The sequence below is a fragment of the Sarcophilus harrisii genome, chromosome 1 (genome assembly GCF_902635505.1).
Source record: "Sarcophilus harrisii chromosome 1, mSarHar1.11, whole genome shotgun sequence".
Taxonomy (NCBI): Eukaryota; Metazoa; Chordata; class Mammalia; order Dasyuromorphia; family Dasyuridae; genus Sarcophilus; species Sarcophilus harrisii.
The window spans coordinates 260,923,697-260,944,641 of NC_045426.1; the positions used below are offsets into that span (position 1 = coordinate 260,923,697).

The 20,945-nt window shown below is 34.2% G+C and overlaps 1 protein-coding gene across 2 annotated transcripts in view; it reads left to right on the forward strand.

Moving 5' to 3' along the window:
* The window catches only part of SNX8 (sorting nexin 8), a 51,393-nt gene that overhangs the window by 13,019 nt on the left and 17,429 nt on the right, over positions 1-20,945 (forward strand). For both annotated transcript variants that reach the window (XM_031941237.1, XM_031941241.1), the window contains exons 2-4: positions 12,737-12,927; positions 15,705-15,822; positions 17,295-17,416. In XM_031941237.1, coding sequence (XP_031797097.1) covers positions 12,737-12,927; positions 15,705-15,822; positions 17,295-17,416 — 431 coding nt within the window. The remainder of the gene's footprint in view (positions 1-12,736; positions 12,928-15,704; positions 15,823-17,294; positions 17,417-20,945) is intronic.

Consider the following 20,945-nt stretch of genomic DNA (forward strand, 5'->3'; position numbering starts at 1 on the left):
GATTCATCTACTTAGTCACTTCATGTATTTGGGAAACATTTGAACTTTTACTTTTTGAGAGCACAGAAAAATTGAGTCATTTTATTGAACTGAAAACCAAAATAGAAATGGGAGAAAGGGATAGATTACATTGTGAAATAGAGAAGAGAGCTGTATTTGTAATTTTTGAGTACTAATTGGGAGACAATTCTATAGATAGCCTAAAGCTAAAAAAAAAAAAAAAAAAATCTCACTCTATGTGGGAAAGTCCTTTCATTTCCTGATGTAAATATTTCATAAATGAGTGGAGCACAAGATCTTCATAGGAATAAACTGAACTTGAGCAGTCCTTTTCAGAAATGTTTAATTTTAGAGTTATAGAGATGTAACAACCTGATAACTTTTCTGGCTAGGTTATTTTAACTTTGATCTGAGTCACCAGGAAATCATCTGATAGGTGCCTGTTTTTCAATACCCTGTTTGAATTTTGTGATGCCTTCAGCGAACCAAAGATTCTCTTTTTTTCCTGTGGTTACCCTGCTATGTCTGCTGTGGAAAGCATTAGAACCATAATTGTGCTGGTAAATGTTTTAACAACTGGCTGTCTGGTAAAAAAAAAAAAAAAAAGAAAAGAAAAGAAATACTTTTAAAATTTAATCTGCATCATTAACATTTTCTTAATCACTTAAGTATAGACAGTCAACAAAACAATAAATCAAGATCTGATTGGTAGTTTTTGCTGATTTCTGATGTTTAAATGCTCACAGTGAAAATTTAGTAATTAATTGAGAATCTCAGCACACTCCTTGTCAGAAGTATTGTAAAGTCTGAGAATGATTTGGTTTTTCTGAATAGGCCTCCATTAGCATGTGATTTACAAAGACCATATGAAAAACAGATATGCTGATAAGATGTATAAAATCATGCTCTTGATTTGGAAAATATGAAAAAAGCTTCATTAGAACCCAGTTTTACTTATAGTTAGATAAAAGAGTTTTAGCTTGCAAATCTCATTATTTTACTTGAATTAGAAATTTAATACAATATGCTTTAGGTAGACACTGTTTCTGGGGTGTTCTTTATGCATTTTGAATGTGGAGTAGCTATATGTGATAATACTTGGGAGGAGAATTCAGAGTAAGGAGAGCATTCTCTTTATTTATTTTTTTATTCATTCATTCATTTATTTGCGGTGGCAGTTGGGGTTAAGGGACTTGCCCAGGGTCACACAGCTAGGATTGGTTAAGTGTCTGAGGTCACATTTGAACTCAGGTCCTCCTGACTTCAAGGCTGGTGCTCTATTTATTGCGCCACCTAGCTGCCCCCTTTCTTTTTATTCTTAAATAAGATTCCACAAGAAACCTACAACAGAATTAGACCAGTTAGAAAGATCTAGGTCGAAATTCTGCTTCAGACACTTACTAGCTGTGTGAAACAATAAACATGGAATGTTTTAATATATTCCAGAATTTGTTTTGGTTTGACCATGCAAAGAAAAAGCAAAACTAGTCATAGGCTTTTCAATTTAGAGCTGAAAGGAACCGCAAGAGCCACAGAATATAATTTCCTCATCTTATAGATGAGGAAATTGAGGCACAGAATTGTAAGTGACTTGCCTGGGGTCATATTGGGGCATATTATAATCAGTCTGACTCTAAGCCCAGCACTCTAACCATTGTCTCTCTTCCTTACTTCCTCTACTCTGGCCTTTAAGGTTATGTCTGACTCTAAATCCATGTTCCTGTGATTCCTCCCTACATATATTGTCCTCTGCCAAATTGTAGCTTTTAGCTATTATAGATTGTTTTTGAGTCATTAAATATGATTCCCCTTTAGGGGCAAGAACATGTATAATAGTTTGCTCCAGGCTAGATACAACCCAGGAGATTTAAACTAAGATGATTCTCTACTTCCCCATGGATTTATCCCTGCCATGCTCTACAGATTGGGATTGGTCCTGGGATATCATTAGTATGGAAATCTCCCTTTCCTGCTAGTGGAGGTTGCCACTTCTCTGCCACTTTTAAGTATTAGAGAGTTGCCTAAGCATTGAGTTGTTTTGTGACTTGGCCAGTCACTCAACACTGATGTGTCAGATGTATCTGGAATCAGAAGTTCCTCACTTTGAGAGCAGTACTATCTCCCTGCCCTTCCCTTACTATGTTGTTTCTCTGCAAGAAAAATCAGAGAGAGGATAGGGTAATGGTGGTATCAATGATCCATATAGTATGAATTTGATAAGTGTTGTATTAAAAGGATAAATGGTCTTGTGTGTTATTTAAAATACTGTGTTTATGGGAGAGGGGGAATCTGCACCTATAGGAAATAAGAAGGTTTAAGCACAAATGCACATTTTAGATTTCCTCTTAGTCAGTTAGGTATTTAATTCACTCCTGAGGTGATCGTAGCCTGTGAAAGTGGTGAGGAAACTTAAATTTTATTTCCTGAGCACATTTTGCTCCTGTGAAAGGAATCTAGTTTTCTTTTCTTGTAGGACTTGTGTAATTGTTTAGGACATCTAAGGCATACACACACACACACACACACATGTGCATGCGCACACGTCCTTGATCAGTGAATCTGAGCAGTGTAACAGTACAGGTCTTTTACACATAGAATTATATTCAAGGATTGAGTTAATATTCTTGTTGAGTAATTGAGGGTGGTGTATTTTTGCGTGTACCTGCATCATATCTCTTCTACTTTAATTTTGTTTGTGAATGTGTAGCCTAGATTTTCTTTTTTTTTCTGAAAAAAACTAGATTTTTCTTCATTGGAGTAAGTGGAAGCAAGTTTATTGCATTTTAGGAAAGCTATTGAATCTCTTAATTGTTGCTGTCTATGATTTTTAACCATCTCTCATTGTACTGTATAAATTTGCTAAGCTACAGAATCTAACTATGGAATTTTCCCTGAACTGGATTTCAGTTGGTTAGACATGCTATAGTTTAGAGGCTTTTGGAAATACCTCCCTTCAACAGTTGACTGAATCCGGCAGCACTTCTGCAGCATAATACATGTTATGAGTGCTTGGCCAAAACCAAAGAAGGTTTTCTTCCAATAACAAAACAAGCTGCTGAATAACTCCGAATGTGTTACTTTACAGTGTTCATGTCAGTTTTTGGCCAACGTGTTTCCCAGCATGGACCTGCAGCTGTACTGAAGTAATCTTGGGAGATAGAGCCAAAACAAAGTAAACCTTTCCATGGCTGCACCATCTGTGCAGAAGTCCCATTGGTCTTCATCTTATACTTATATCTGAAGTTATAAAAGATCTTTGCATAAAGAATAGAAGTCCATCTTAAAGATGTTTATTTTATATGTTCTACCCAATATAATAAGTACTAGGTACTTCTTAGTAGTAGGTACTAAGTACTAGGTACTAAGGGGTAAAGATTTTTTTTAAATGCATTGGTCCCTGGTCTCAACAACTTTACAATGGGGTGGGGGGAGAGAAGAGGGGAAGGAGGAAGGATGTTTTGTATTCAATAAATATAAAACAAGGTAGAATGTTTTAAAGGTAAAGAGAGATCCAGACAAAGTGTTCTAGACCTTACTTTTAAACTGACCCAATATGGCGTCTTGTAACTAATTGTGGAAGTCACAAAATCATGATTTATTATCAGTAAATGTTTGATTTTTTTCATATGCTTATATACTCAGACTCCAGTAAAAATTTCTTATGGGTCAAAAGGGTTATGAGTGGGAAAAGTTGAAGAAGTCCTGCTCTATGTCAGTGATGTCACATCACATTAAAAAAGAAACTGGTATTCCATTGAACCATATATAAATATCCCCGTAAGAAACATATTGAATTAGAAAACATGTTGATATATATTATTCATATTTTGTTGTGTTTTTATTTTTAAAATATTTCCCAATTATATTTTAATCTGGTTCAGCAGCATAGGCGAATGTTGCCCTGATGGCCACATGTTTGCCACTTCTGCTCTAGACAACTTTGAATAGGGAGAGACGGTTTTCATCTGTGGAATCAGAGAAGGTGTCATTGAAGAGGTGGTAGATGAACTGGACCTTGAAGAATTGCAGGAAGTTTGTCTACAATGGGATGGAAGTAGAAGGGCAAATTCAGGACACTCTTAGTAGTCCAGTTTGCTCTGTAGAGTGTTTGAAGCTGAGCATTGTAAAATTATAGTAGAAAAGTAGTTGGAACCAAATTGATGAGGAGGGCTTAAAATGCCAGACCAAGGAGTCTGTATTTATCTTGTGAGCAGTAAAGAACCATTGAAGTTTTTTGAGTAAAGGAGAGATTTGGTCAGTGTGTTAAATGAGAGGGGTTTTGGGTAAATGACAGATATGGTCAGTGCACTAAGAAGATTCTGGTAATTGCATGAAGAATAGAATGGGAATCATAGATAGCTACTATTCCCATTCTGTCACTGGAGCCCCAGCTATCTCTGTTGCTAATGCAGCCACTGACTCCCACAACCACCTGTAGTTGAAACTTTCATCACCTTTCATCTGGATGATTGCAATACTTCCTTACTGATCTTTCTGCTTTTAATCTCTCCTGTCAATCCATCCTTTGTACAATTGCCAAAATAATCCTCCTTAGGTACATTGCTCAAAAATATTCAATGGCTTCCTATTGTCCATAGGATAAAATACAAATTAAGTCTGATATTTAAAGTCCTTCACAATCTTGTTCCTATCTACTCTTCTACTATTATTTAATATTTCCCCTCTTAATTAACTAGACCCCATCTGCTTCTTCTCTTCATTTGTATAAATCATGCTAATCTGGATATATACTTCATCCTGAGCTTAAGTGTCATCATTTCCATATTATCTTCTCTGATCTCAGATTTTTAGTATTTCTCCCTCCTTGTTTTCTTTTTATTTTATGTATATGTTTATATTTGTGTGTGTGTGTATATGCAAACACACACACACACACACACACACACACACACACATACACACACACACAGATTTGGGTGTTTACCATGTGGTATACCAGTAGAATTTAAGTTTCCTGTAGGGTAGCCCTTGTTTTATTTTTGTATTTGTCTTTGTGTGCCTCATTATAATGCCTTTCATGTTGTAGGCATTTAATAAAAACTTGTTGAATTGTATTTTAATCCTGTTCGTAAGCTGCTAATTTAGCCTTCCAGTCTCCATCTTCAATAGCTCTTTTCTCCATGTTATTGTTGCTGAGTGGTATCTGACTCTGTGACCCCATTTGGGGGTTTCTTGGCAGAAATACTGAAGTGGTTTGTCCTTTTTTTTCTCCAGCTCATTTTACAAATGAGGAAACTGAGGCAGAGTTAAGTGACTTGCCCAGGGTCACATAGCTGTAAATTGTCTGGAAGCCTGATTTGAATTCAGGAAGCTGAGTCTTCCTGAATCCAGACCCCAAGCCCTATCCACTGTACCACCTATCTGCCTGATGCAGTTTTCCAGTTATGTTCTCTGTTGGATTTACTTCCTATGACTCTTGTTGTACCTTTCTTTCGGAGCAGCTTCTAGATTCTCATTGGATCCCTGAATGAGAGCCAAGGAAGATATTTCTTCATTTACCATGGCAAACAAAGATGTGTTCATAAAGTGGGACTCAGAATGATTTATGAGTGGTGATTAGGGCCTCTAATACTATTAGTATTACAGTATTAGTGTATCACCCTTTGTATATAGTTGGAGATACTTCAAAAAGATCACCTTTTCTCTTTTGTATATTATATATCTGTGATTACTATGTTCTCTTCTAAGAACATTTTTCTCTGTTATGTACCAAAACTATATAATGTTAAAATAAAATGGTTAAGAGGATTATAATTTTGATGGGACATTATTTTTTTTTAATAGCATAACAAAGCAAAGTATGTTAATATAAGAGAAGAATAAACAAATATGGGATTTCAAGTCAATGAGAGGAAACAAAGAGGATCAAAGAAACTTGTAGAACAGATGGAAACTATATTGAAAAATAGGATTTGAAGGGGGAGAACTTTTCAGTTAGTTGTGTAAATAAAGATGAAATGGGAAAGTACAGGATATGCTTGGGGGTCAATACAGTTTGGTTAACACAAGAATAGTTTTTACATTTATACCCAATTCCTGTGATTTATCTCTTCACTCTCATTCATTGTTAAAGAACAGTTAATGTTTTAAGATGTTTGAAATCAAAGGAAGAGTTAAACAATATATTCTTAATTGAAAATAGTTCTTTTTTTATATTCTTTCTGATTATTCCTCATGTGATCAGAGTTCAGTACTGTTGCTAGCATGTGATTAGTTGAACATTCTTGAGTTTAGATTTTATCTTGACAGTTGATAAATTTTTAAAAAATTATACTTCCTGGCATTTACTCATATAGTTAGATTTCTTGTATGTGTTTGACCATCTGTTTTGTGATACTTCCTGTCCCTGACCCCTGAATGAATTTTATTCTTAAACTGGGGTCTTTCCTTGTCACTTAGCACACATTTCAGGCCTGATTGATGATAAATGCACCTTTTATAGCTGCATCTGCTATTAGGCTAAAGTCTTTGGTTATGTCAGATCTTGTCATTATATGTTATCATTATAGAAATTTAAATACCTTTGAAGTTTACAGTGCACTTCATCACCTGTTGTTTGAAGGTAGCTCTTCACTTCAAAATCTCTTAATGAAATCTTATACAGTCGACCTATTGCTATAAATGTGATAAACATAAGATAAGAAAAAACTTTATTTTAATTTTATGTTTCCTATTACATGATGCTGAGTAATATCTTAAATTTTGGGGAAAACACTTTACCTTGAGAAAGAGAAGAAAAAAAGCTCAGTATTTTACAGATATCTAGGTCAACTTCAAATTATTTAGTTGCTTTTAAAAATATATTTTATTGATGTCTTTTTTTTTAACATTAGAAAAGAGTAAAGCAAAACCAGGAAATAAAGCAATTGGAGACAGAACATTATAGGAAACTTGATTTGGAGTCAGAAGATCTAGGTTCAGTGCTACCTCAGGTACTTATTAGCTATGTGACCCAGAAAAATCATTTATTATCTCTGTGCCTTAATTTCCTCATTTGTAAAATGAGGGGGTGGGACTAGTTGGATGGTCTTTTAAGTTTTTTCATCCCCAAATCTATGATTTTTTGACTTGGGTCTGATTGGTTATATACCATTCTATATATACTTCTTAAATTTTATAAATGCAGTTTTTTTTTAATCTTAACAAATCCAAAGGATTTTATTTTTGTTCAGTTTTAAAGGATAACATAATCTTAGTTTTATTTATTTATGTGAAAGTTTGTGCCATACTTAGATTTTTTTTTTCTTGGCAAATATCAACTTTTGTTTATAATTAAAAAGAAAAATTTTCCTTTTAGTGCTTTCTCAGCAAGAAGCTTTATCATAATTTCCTTGATTTTTTGCAAAGGGTTTAGACAGGAATTGAATCTATTTGAATAATTACTTGCTATTTGGGTAGGTAATAGAGTAACTTGTTTTGCTGAATAAAGTTGAGATTTAAAGGGTTATTTCTTTGAGTACTGTGACCAAGAATTATAGCCATAAGTAGACTTGTGGGCCATTAATGTCAGATAATAACAGTTTCACATATATCTTCTTGAAATGAACACTAAAAAAGCTGCCGACTTGTAAATTTGGGAGCACTGTTTTTGAAAATTTCAGGCATGCTTCCTGCAGATCCTGGGGGGCCCAGATTGGAGGTTTCTTTTTCTTTGCTTTCAGGTAACAAGAACTTGGACAGCAAAGAGATCAAATCAATCAATACTTAAGAAAATTAATTTAAATTATTCCCTGGAAGGTAGAATCCAGAAGCTGAAACTTAAATACTTTGACTGTATAATGAGAAAACAGGACTCCTTGGAAAAGACCCTAAAATTAGGAAGGATTGAAAGCAAAAAGAAAAGAAAATGACAGAGGATGAGATTGATATGTAGTGGCATGGAAACAACATGCATGAACTTGGGCAGACATCAAGAAATCACAGAGAAGAGAAGGTCCTGTAGTGCTATAGTCCATGGAGTCACAAAGAGTCAGGCATGACTTCACAACAAACAAAAACTGGCCTTTTCCTTAGGTGGACTCTTGATTTGATTTGTTAAGTTTAAATCCTAATTTTATATCATTTCCCCACACACATCTTTAGGGCACATAGCATAGTCCTTCATGAGAGTTTGTGGAAATGTAGAGACTTCGGTTCCTTTGTTGTTAGCAGTTTGTGTATCCTACATATGCTATTATATCATTGTTTAAGTTACAATTTCTCAGTCTCGTGATGCAATTGATGTCCAAGATTCCTTCTAACTCTCAGCTTTTATGATCCTAATCCAGAATCCTCTGGTATGTATTTGCTCTCAGATATAAGTCTATTTTCAGTGATTTCATCAAATCTTAAGAGACTAAGGATTCTTCCTGGGCAACTAGATGGTGCAGTGGATAGAGTTGCAAGTCAAGAGTCAAGAAGATCCATCTTCTTCATTTCAAATTTGGTCTCAGACACTTATTGGCTGGTTGGCCCAGTTTGCCTCAGTTTCCTCATCTGTAAAATGAGCTGCAGAAGGAAATGTATTTTTGTCAACAAAACCTCAGTTGTGGTCTTTATTGAGAGTTGAACTCAACTGAAAAAAATGAATAGGAATACTTCACTACTGGTTTTTTCTTTTATGCTATCCTATATTGTCTTTTATTGTCATTCATTTAACTGGCAGGAAAGAGACAGAAGCAGCAGAAAAGTTTTAAAAGAGAAGAGTGGTCTCACACTCTTTAATTATAGCATTACAACAAAAATCATAGCAACTTTCTCATTTTTAGTTCTTCTGAGCCTGACATACAAATATGAATTGGGCTCTTTTTAAATAATGTTTTCCTCTCAATCTATTTTAAAGGAGTAGCAATGAGTGTCGTTAAAGGATAGCTGGCAAGTAAAGTTTAAGAACAAGGACAAAATTTTCTTTTTTGAAGTTACATTGGGAAAAAGAAGAAGATCTTTTTTTCAATGACTTGGACAAAGAAACGAGATGATAGGCTTTTAAAAATTGCAGTTGACATCAAAGCTAAAAGATATCATTCACTTTGATTGATGAAAATAAGAATTCAAAAAGAATTGAGGAAGTTAGAACATTGGTCCCAAATCAAAGAAGGAATAGCATCACTGCTTTTGGTGGATAAATGACATAAAAAAGCAGAGCTGTTCATCTCATTTGGTTTCTATTTTCTCTGACAAGGATAATAATGTTTATGTAGGAAAAGACAGAGCAAAAAGGGTCACTAAGGAATTGATACTTCCTTAGTATAGTAAAAAGGAAATAGTAATAAAGCACCGCGCTGTTTTTGATCAGTTCAAGTCACCTAGATCATCAGATTAACTACTCATTAAGGGACTGTGAACTGACAATTGTGAATGCTGAGTCACTGTCAAGTATCTTTGAAAGATTGTGGATTTTCTAGATAGTGCAGGATTAGAAAAGGGCAAAAGTATTTATTTTTGTTTAGAATAGAATTGTTTTTTTACTAATAACTTATTTTTCAAAATATATGCAAAGATAGTTTTCACCATTCACTCTTGCAACACCTTGTGTTTCATAAAATAATCAATTTAAAAGGAAAGAGAATGGATTCAACAAATTATAGTGAGCTCAATTTTGAATCCTGATAGTTTTAGAATATGTTAATTAAAAAGATGGCAAATCACTATCCACAGAAGAATATATTGTAAAGAATCAACATAGCTTCAAGAAAAGCGCATTCTGAACTAAATTCAGTTCCTTTTTTTGACAGAGTTGCTATATTAGCAGATTAGGGAAATATTGTCATTACACTTAGTCTTTGTTTTTCTTATACAAAATATGAAGTGAAGTAGACTAGACAATACACCACATGGATCAATTAAAAACCTGTTGAGTGACTGTGCCTAAAGAGTGGTCATAAATGTTTTGATATCAGCTTGGAAGGATCTCCAGAACAGTGTCCTAGAGAGCTTTAATTTACCTTGTTAATATTAATTTTTTTTCAATGACAAAAGAAATACTTGTGCTTAAAAAGTATCAGTTTATATGAAAGCTAAGAGGATTATTAATATGGGATAACAAAATCAGGATTTGAAAAGATCTCAGCAGGTTAGAACATTGGGATGGAATATAATGGGAATAAATATAAAGCCTTGCAATAGGGTTTTAAAAAATCAGTTTCACAAGTACAGGATAGAGCAGGTATGCCTGGATAGCAGTTATGAATAATATGTTGAGTTTCAGGGGGCTAAAAACTCAGTATGATATCCCAATGTAGTATAAAAGTTTTAAAAAGCGAATACAATCCCAGAGTTTAGTAAGAAGGACAATTTTCAAGACTAGAGATGTAATAACACTGAGGTACTTGGCCTTGTTCAGACACTACCTAGAATATTGCACTGAATTGTATACACCTCTTTAAAGAAAAAAAAACCTGAACTAAGCAAGCATCAAATAAAATGAACATTTTCATAGACATAGAACAGAAAGAGGATTGATTATGTATATAGCTATGAAGGTCTGTTGTGTACAACTTTCTTTTATTATGTTAAATATTATCAATCATAAATACCAATTATTACATATCAATACCTAATAAATTAAAAAATATAACTTTTGAAGCTGTCCTACGTCTGTGAGTTTGCACTTCCTTTTATTCTTGTTTGTGCATTTAGAATTGCTTCAGTAGTTCCCTTTACCCTCCTTTTTGGGGCAGTGTTATTCCTTATCCTCTTTTCCCCTCTATCCTTTCCTACTTGGAGAAGAAAAGCAAAATCTTTATAACACATTTGTATAATCAAGCAAAACAAATCCCCACTTTTGCCATGATCAGAAATGTGTATCCTTTCTCATTTTGAGCCCATTACTTCCTTTATAGGAGGTGGTTTAACTTATTATTGATCATTAAATTCATCAGTTTTTGAGTCTTTGAAATATATTTGTCTTTACAAATTGCTGAATAATATTCTATGAATTATTAGGTTCTGCTCACTTCTTTCTGGATTAGTTCTAAGTCTTCCCAGGTTTTTCTGAAACTGTCCTTTTCATTCATGATGCAATTATATTCCACTAAATTTCCACATCATGTGTTCAGGCTTTTTTCAATTGATAGATTGCCTTGTAGAGGAAAGAAAATAAGGATTTAGGCAAAAGGGGAGAGATTGTGAAAGGCTTTGAGATTATGCTGTATGAGATTTGAATAAGTGCTGTCATAGGAAAGAGGGAATATATCTGCTCCATTTAGCCACAGAGGACAGAACTAGGCGATGGGCAGAAATTAAGGCTGACAATAAAGACAAACTTTCTAAAAGAGCTATCTACAAGAAGACGCTGGGAAGCACAATGACTTGTTGTCTCTTCTCCCACTTCCCATTAGAGATCTTCAAGGAAAGCCTGAATAACTTCTTATTTTCAAAATACATGCAAAGGTAGTTTTCAACATTCACCCTTGCAAAACCTTGCGTTACAAATTTTTCTCCCTCCCATTATTCTCCCCTAGACAACAAGTAATCTAATATTGTTAAACATGTGCAATTCTTCTGTACATATTTCCACATTTATTATGCTACAGAAGAAAAATCAGATCTAAAAGAAAGTGAGAAAGAAAAAAAAAGCAAGCAACAACAAAAAAATTGAAAATACTATTTTGTGATCCATATTCAGTCCCAACAATCCTTTTTTTGGATGCAGATGGCTCTCTGTATCACAAGTCTATGAGAATTGGTCTAAATCACCTTATTGTTGAAAAGAGCCATGTCCATCAGAGTTGAAATTCACAGTCTTCTTGTTGCTGTGTACAATCATCTCCTGGTTCTGTTTACTTCACTTAGCATCAACTCATGTAAGTCTCTCTAGGTCTCTCTGAAATCATTCTGCTGGTCATTTCTTACAGAACAATAATATTCCATAATATTCATATATCACAATTTATTCAGCCATTCTCCAATTGATGGGCATCCACTCAGTTTCCAGTTTCTAGCCACTACAAAGAGGGCTGCCACAAACATTCTTGCACATACAGATCCCTTTCCCTTCTTTATGATCTCTTTGGGAAACAGACCCAGTAGAGTCATTGCACAGAATGATAGTCCTTTGGGCCCAGTCTAGATGACTTGTTGGGGATTTTGTAGTTTGGATTCTTGTTCAAGAATGGGTTAGATTAGATAACCTCTGAGGCTTCTTCCAAGTATGAGCGATACTGGGGAAATTGTTAAGTTCACTATTTTTTCTCTTCATTTTGATACCTTAATGGTAGAAGGGATTTAAAAAAAATAATAATTAAAGCGTGTTTAAAATAATAAAGAATATTCTATAATACTGACCCCAGGAGAGTATCCGATTTCATTCTGTGAGGGAGTAGTTTTCTTGAGCAATTTCCAGAAAGGAAGTGTACACATCTGCTGATTCACAGGCAAGTGGGGAGCCCAACTGACTGGTGCTTGGAATGTGCAGAAAGGCATTTCAGCTGAGCTGTGAATCTAGAATGAATGAGTATGTGTAATATGTGCAAGGAGTGGATTGGTTGCATTGTTTGGTCAGAGTCCAGATGCTGAGGAAGCATATAGTGAAGGGAAGGGGAAGCAGATCAGAGCTTGCTTCTTCCTAAGCTTTTTTTTTTTTTTTTTTTTAATTTTATTGATAATTTTTTTTCTGTATTTTCCTCTGTAACCTTCTGACTTATCCTAAAGAGTTGTCTCATGTGATGACTTTTTTTTTAATCCTAAAGAAAAAAGTCCTAAATTGCTTTTAATGTGTTCTTTGTTTGTTCTTCAGATTTGCCAAAACCTCAGGTAGTCCAACAGAAAGAGCCAGATTCATTTCGAATGCAGATGCCTCAAGGAAACCCGTTACTGCTATCTTACACCCTTCAGGAGCTGCTGGCCAGAGACACTGTGCAGGTGGAGATTATTCCTGAGAAGAAGGGCCTCTTCCTGAAACATGTGGAATATGAAGTTTCAAGCCTGGTAATGAATTCTTATGTGATAGGAAAAGGAAAGAGGGGAAGTGGGAAAGAAGAACAGAAAAATCACTGTTTGCAATTATATTAAGTTGAAGTGGTCAAAAGTAAGGGGGAAAAAAATGAGGTGGCAATCTCTTAAATAGCTGTGGGCCTCATGTAATCCTGCCCTGCAACATCCCTGCTAACTATCCTAATTACTGTCCCAAAGTGTCCTCTATAGTCTTTATAGTCTATCTCTCAAGGATAGACATGAATTAGTTTAATTTATTTTGGCAATAATTTTGAAATTTTAGAAAACTGAGGACTAGAATATGGGGCTAAGTAGTTTCTTTTGGTTTTAAATTAAACTCCATGGGGAGAAGGATCAGAATGAAGTCTTTTCTGTGCTTTTATAATTCTTTACAAGAAGTATTATAATTCCCTCAAAATAATGGTTATCAGGCTGGAGTCTTTTTTTATAGAACCTTTATAGTTTAATAATGTAAATTATCTGATTACCTAGCCTGGTAAGACATCCCTCCCCCTCCGTATACTCTTTCTAGTTGACTTGCTTTTTCTTATATATGACATTCCACCTCCTACCCTTGTGCATTCATAAAGGTTGTTCTTCCTTATAGTTGAAATATTCTTCCCCCTCCCCTTTGCCTTTTGGAATCCACCCATTCTTCCTTCAAAACTCAGTTCATGTGCTGCCTCCTTCAGGTCATTCAAGTTTAAAACTTGAGAATCAGATTTAATTTTCACTTTGCCTCACCTTCCATGTCCAATCAGTTGTCAACTCTTGCCAACTCTACCTTCATACTATCTCTGATTACATCTTTTCTCTCCCACTGCATAGCTATCATCATGGTCCTTGTCATCCTTTTCTGGGACATCTCTACCTTGAGTAACTTGAGTAACTCCCTTCTCTAATTTAGTTCTTCCCATATAACTCCCAAAGTTGTATGGCTATGACCACATCACTTGCTTGCTCAATAAATTCTAGTGCTTTCCTGTTATCTTTAGGATTCAATACAAACTCTTCTCTGATATTTAAAGTCCTTAATTGGCTGACTCCAAACTACCTTTCCACATTCATTACACATTTGTTCCTCTGTATGTACTCTGTGGTCTAGTCAAACTGTTCTTTACATAGAACACTTTTTCATTTAGGTGCCTTTGCCCAAATTGCCTCCCCCACCAATGTGCACGCCTTCCTTGCCCTGCTCTTGGATCTTTTGGCTTCCTTCAAAGTTCAGCTCCAACACAATCTCTTATGTGATATTTTCAAGTTCTACTCCATTGCTAGTATTCCCTTCTCAAGAATTAGCTTGTTTTATCTTTCATACATTTTCTCTGTATTTAAATAGGTATTTATTGTCTCCTCCTTTAGAATTACCTTTTATTTATTTTTCATATTTTTTCTGGATCCTTAAACATCTCCTCCTTTAGAATGAGCTCTCTGAAGGAAAGAACTTTTTTTTTTTTTTTGTATTTCCATCTCTGGTGCCTAGAACTGTGCTTGACATATAATAATCATTTGATGAATACTTGTTGATTGCTTTATTGATTTAAGAATTAGCCTTTTCTTATTACATAGTTGTTGTTGCTCCCCAAATTACTGTTTGTGTACAATATGTGTACATGTCTCCTTATTAGGTATTTGAGAATAGACTTTGTTTAATTTTTGTATTTGTATTGCCAACAGTAAGTACAGTGCCTAGCATGTAGCAGGTACTTAATGCTTATTAATTGATCTATGATAGTTTTGACTCAGTCATAGAAAATTATAATAGTGTATTTTGTTTTTTATCTTTAGGATGAGCCTATGCCATGAAATATAATAGAATACTGTTCCATTATATAGTATTTGTATTCAAGGGATCCATTAGAAGTAGATGAAAGAGAAGGTTCCATGAGCTGGATCACTGTTCATAGCTACATTTCCACATAGAATCTCTTGCTACAAGGCAGCATAGAAGAAATTATCATAGACAAATTATTTTAGACACTAAATAATATAGTTAAGAAGTGATGAGAGCCAGAACTAGAATATTGGTAGTTGGAGTGTAGAGAAGTAGAAGTGAAAGATGTTATTAAGTTAGAATTGACTAGATCTGCCATCTTATTAGATATGGGAGTATGGGGAAAAGGGAAAAAGACAAATTGGGGAAAAGTGAAGATGTTTTTCAGGGAAGGGGATGAATGAGAACCATAGGAGGGATATGCAAGAGGATAAGACCAAAGATTGCAATAAAAATCTAATTTTTTTTAAGTAATACTTGCCCTAGCATTGATCAAAGACTTGGGTAGTGAGCCTTATCTAAAATGAAATACTTTATGCTGAGAGTGAGGAATATTTTGTTTTTAAATGGCTTCATTATGAGTCAAAAAAGAAACATGGTACATGAGATGTAGCTACAATTTTACTTGCCTGTTGATTATCTCTTTTATGGGTAAGAAGCTCTTATATACTTCTGAAAGTTTTGCAGAGTTCAAAGACCTTTTCAGCAGGTCCTTTGGGGTCTTTTTAATCTTTATTTTCCAATATTGGAATGCTAATAATAACTCATATAGAATAAAAGCATCATGATATTAAAAACTTGATAATAACATTAACCTGATTTGAAGAAATCGTTAGATTTTTTTTTTTCCCTTAGAGTAAGGAGGAATCATTAGAAAATTGGTGAAATTATGCTCATCACTTTTTACTTATTGTTGAAGTAGAAAGAAGGAAAGCATGAATAATGGGATCTGGTCATTATTACTGTCCATTTTGAGTATTAAATTTTTTTTTTCTAGCGCTTCAAGTCATCCGTGTACAGAAGGTATAATGACTTTGTGGTCTTCCATGAGATACTGCTACAAAAGTTCCCCTATCGAATGGTGCCAGCACTTCCACCCAAGAGAATGCTGGGAGGTAAAGCTGGAATTTCTGGCAAATGGAATGGCAGAAAGGAAAATAGCATCATTATGTTAAAGTTTACTTAATTGTAATTCAAATAGTAGTAGTCTTTTGTTAGCATAATCTTTCATTTCAAATCTCCATGGGCGTTTAGGTTCCACTCTTGGCTTAATGCATTTTCTTGCCCTGCCATTTCATTGACATCCTTGGCAACTTAGAATTTGAAATGGGTGGAAAGAAATATGCTTTGAAATGAATTATACACATCATATACTCCTTTTGAGGAGTCCAAAGAATACCATATACAGCATGGAACGGAAAGCATAAAATAACTTATGAATTTACCAAAGATCTTCAATTTCTGTTTGCTAAATTAAAGTTAGAGAATTAGATAGATTTGGAATCTGGACAGCATTAAAGCAAAGACTTGTTTTTAATTCAGCTTCTGATAAATATTAACAGTAGGATATTGGGTAAGTCACTTAGCCCCTTGATAAAGAGGCAACTCTCCAAAACTATAAATCACATATATGTTGTATGTAGCAGTGGAGATAGTTTATATAACAGTATGTTCTCACATTGATGAAATTACAGATCAGGAATAAAAAATGAAGCCAAAAATTCATTTAGTACCTCTAAAACTTTTAAGTAGTATAAAAAGATACTTGATTGTATTTAAAAGAAAAATTAATCATTCAATGGAAGTCTTATCATTTGATTTTTTTTAAATAATGTGTATTATTAGTGGGTAGGCCCAAGAATTCTTTAGTATAAAATATAAGCTCCTATTTTCTTTTTCTCCCTTAAGTAGAAAAAAGTATGAATGAAAGCCTTTAATTTTAAGCCATTACAAAATAGACTAGGCTAGGACTTGCAAGTTTCAGGAAGTAGAATTGATTTTAATTAAGATGTAAAAGTACAACAGAACTCATTTATTCATAACAAAAAGGCTTTTATTTAGTTGTACATAGCTTGCAATCCAATTTAGTTCCCAGTCTGTTATATAGCAAACAAGATTTGTTGTTTTCCTCATCAGTGCCTAACTTTTTAAAATATGGCTAGTTCCATTAGTGCAAATAATAAAGTCCACAAAATGGTTGCTATTTGAATTTACAGTTGTGTAAATTATGTTATTTGTTCCAACTCAATAGAAATATGCAGTTCAAATTAAAATAATATGAGTATAGCATTGGTTATTTTTACTAAGTGAAACCTGGCAATAATAAGTAGGACATGTGTCTCCTGCCTCTCCTGAATTTCCAAAGCTTCTTTGGCTTTGTTGTGTTGATGATGCTTATGTTCCTAGGATTAGGAGCTCAGTGAGCCAATTTGGAAAATTGTGAACTTTATTTCTGTGTACCAGATTCAGGATTGTTTGAATGTAGAAAGAATGTAGTTATTGGGGATGGTAAGACCTCCAGTTTTGATGAGGTTGAGGGACAATAGAATTTCTTTTGTAAATGTTCATACAGTTTTATTTCCTCTAGCTGACAGAGAGTTCATTGAGACTAGAAGGAGAGCTTTGAAACGCTTCATTAACCTGGTGGCTCGACATCCCCCTTTCTCAGACGATGTGGTCCTGAAGCTGTTCCTCTCATTCAGTGGCTCAGTAAGTATTTTTAAAAAGAACATTGATGTGAATTTTTCATCCCACTTGTGTAGTAGAATAAGTATTTTTCTGCTCATAAATCTGTTTTACTTTTCATTCCCTTTTCTTAAGCACAGATATATTTTTAATTGTTTATTATTGTTTTTAAGTTATAACTGTACATTCATGTTTTTACATATTTCCATATGAGTCATGTTGTGAGAGAAAAATCAGAACAAAAGGGAAAAACCACTGAGTGGGGGGGAGGGAGAAAGGTGAAAACAGTATACTTTGATCAGCATTCAGTGTCCATAGTTCTCACCAAAAGGGAATGGCATTTTCCATCCAAAGGTTATTGGATCATTAAATTGCTGAAAAGGGCCACGTCCTTCAGAGTTGATCATCACACAATTTTGCTTTTGCTGTATATGTTCTTGTCCTGGTTCTGCTTGCTTTATTCAGCATCAGTTCATATACATATTTCAAGGTGTTTTTTTTTTTTTAAATCAACCTGTTCACCATTTTAAAATTTTCAGTAGTATTTCAATTTTTCAATTACATGAAAAAATAGTTTTCAGCATTCATTTTTGTAAGACTTTGTGTTCCACATTTTTCTCCTTTTCTCCCTCTTCCCCAAGACTGCAAGTAATCTGATATAGGTTAAATATGTGCAGGTTTATTAAACATATTTCTACATTTGTCATGTTGTATAAGTAAAATCAGACCAAAAGGGAGAAAAAACACAAGAAAGAAAACGAACAAACAAAAAGGTGAAAATGTTATGTTTCAAACACATTCAGTCTCCATAGTTTTCTCTCTGGATGTGAATGGTATTTTTTATCCCAACTGTATTAGAATTGCCTTGAATCACTGCATTATTAAGAAGAGCCAAGTCCATCACAGTTGATCATCATATAATCTTGTTATTACGTATAGTGTTCTCCTGGTTCTGCTCACTTCACTCAGCATCAATTAGTTCATGTAGGTCTTTCCAGACTTTTCTGAAATCAGTCTACTCATCATTTCTTATAGAACATAATAGTCCATTACATTTACATGCCATAACTTATTCAGCCTTTCTCTCATCAGTAATGATTTAGAGCTTTTTCTCATATGACTAGAAGTAGCTTTAATTTTTTCATCTGAAAAGTTAATATCCTTTGACTATTTATTAGTTAGGAAAAGACTTGTATTCTTATGAATTTAATTCGGTTATCTATGTATTTTAGAAATGAGGCCTTTGTTAGAAACACTGAATGTAAAAAATTTTTCCCCAGCTTTCTGCTTCCCTTCTGATCTTGACTTCATTACCTTTGTTTGCACAAACCTTTTTAACTTAATGTAATCAAAATTAACCATTTTGTATTTTATAATGTTCTCTAGTTCTCCTTTGGCCATAAATTCTTCTCTTCTCAACAGACAGGTAGACCCTTGCTCTTCTAATTTGCTTATAGTATCAAGAAGGTGGATTTCTTATAATTGCCTGAAAGAAATTTACTTCATACTGAATACTCATTTGAGAGCTATACTTGGTAATATCAATATAGCATTTAGACTTATTTTTGTTAGAAATGCTGCATATTTTAATTGTAATTGTAATCAGTGGTAGGATTTAAAGACTATTTACATACCAATATATCCCTTGGATCATGTAGTTATATGTATTCCAGGTGTTATTAAAACCAAAAAAAAAAGGTGTTTAGACAGAAAATCAAACACTGTGGTGTTTTATTAAATTTTTTTTACATAGTTATCACTTCCCAGTGACTTTATATCACACAAAATCTTTTCTCATAACAAAGAAACATAGCAAAACAACTTAATGCAATTGCCATGTTTTTAACCATTTTTTTTAACTAACAAAGATCTGGGTAATTTGAGAATCAGACTTGTAGGAAACAGACAAAACTCATTCAATAAGCTGGTCCATCATTAAGCATTTATAAAGTGCTTGTTAAATGTTAAGCTCTATGCCAGTCTCTGGGGATACAAAATTTAGAAGTAAAAGACAATCTCAGCTTTCAAGGAATTACAGTTTAATGAGGAAGACAATAAACAAACAAATATATATAAATATATATAAATATGTATATATATCTTTATATATATACACATACATCTCTGTGTATACACACACACACACACACACACACACACACACAGAGCTTGTTTAAATAATATAAATAGGAAATAACTAAAAGAGAGAAGAGTCTAGAATTAAGAGGGGTTGGGAAAATCTTACAATAGATGATAAAATTTTAGTTGAGACTTCAGCCAGGGAAGGCAATATGCAGAGATAAGGAGGGAGAGCATCTTAGGCATGGAGAATAGTAAGAAAATGTTCAGAATCAAAGATGTAGTGTCTTGATTATGACACAGCCAGGAGGGCCATATCAGTGGATTGAAGAATATATACTAGGAAGTAAGGTGTTAGAAAATTGGAAGTGTAAGAGAAAATTGAAATACTTTGAATGCCAGACAGAGGATTTTGTATTTGATTCTGGTGGTAATAGGGAGCCACTAGACTTTGATGATGAGATGGTTAGGCTTTAAGAAAATCATTTTAGTGTCTGAACGGCAAGACTTAAGACAGGCAGACAAATCAACAGACTATTGCAGTAGTCCAGGTGTGAGATGATAAGACCTTGGATTAAAATAGTGAAAGTGTCAGAAGAGAGATGGAGGCTTAACAGGCCATGTTGCAAAGATGAAATCAGCAGGCCTTGGCAATTTGTATATGGTAAGGTAAGAGACAATGAGGAATCCAGGATGACGTCTAGGTTTCATACCTAAAGGACTGAGAAGATAGTGGTGTATTCCAGAGTAATAGGGAAGGTAAGAGGGTAAAGGGATAAGGAGGAAAGATAATGAATTTGATTTTAGACATATTGAATTTCAGGTATTTATTGGACATCCAATTTAAGGTGTCTAAAAGATAGCTAGAGATGCAAGATTAAAGGTCAGTCAAGAGTTTAGAGCAGGAAAGGTAGATTAGAATAAAGATGGCAATTAAATTCATGGAAGCTGAGGAGATCCTCAAATGAAGTAGCATAGAGAGAAAAGAGGACCCAGGATAGAACACTGAGGGCATGTTCTGGAGGAGAATCCAGTAAAGAAGATAGAGAAGGCGTGATCAGATAGGTAGGAGGAAAACCAGTGGAGAGTGGCGTCCCAAAATCCTGGAGAGAAGAGAATATCATTGAGAGGAGGAGTGATCACAGAGGCTACAGAGAAGTCAAGGAGGATGTTAATTGAGGAAAGGCTAGTGGATCAGATAACTAAGAAATCTTTCATAACTTTGGAGAAAGCTGTTTTGGTGAAATGATGAAGATGGGAAAACTAGATATCATCTGGAGTATTACTGTTTAAAAATATTGCTAGAAGTTTCACAAAGTAGAATCTAAGGTGTAGATCTTCAGACAAGAACTTCAACTTTTTGAAATCTGATAATGGTCTCTAGGGAAATAGCATATGAAAACACTTTGTATACAATTTTAAAGCACTATTCAGACAGAAGTGTAATGTTCTGGTTTAGCTTTCTGAAGGTGTT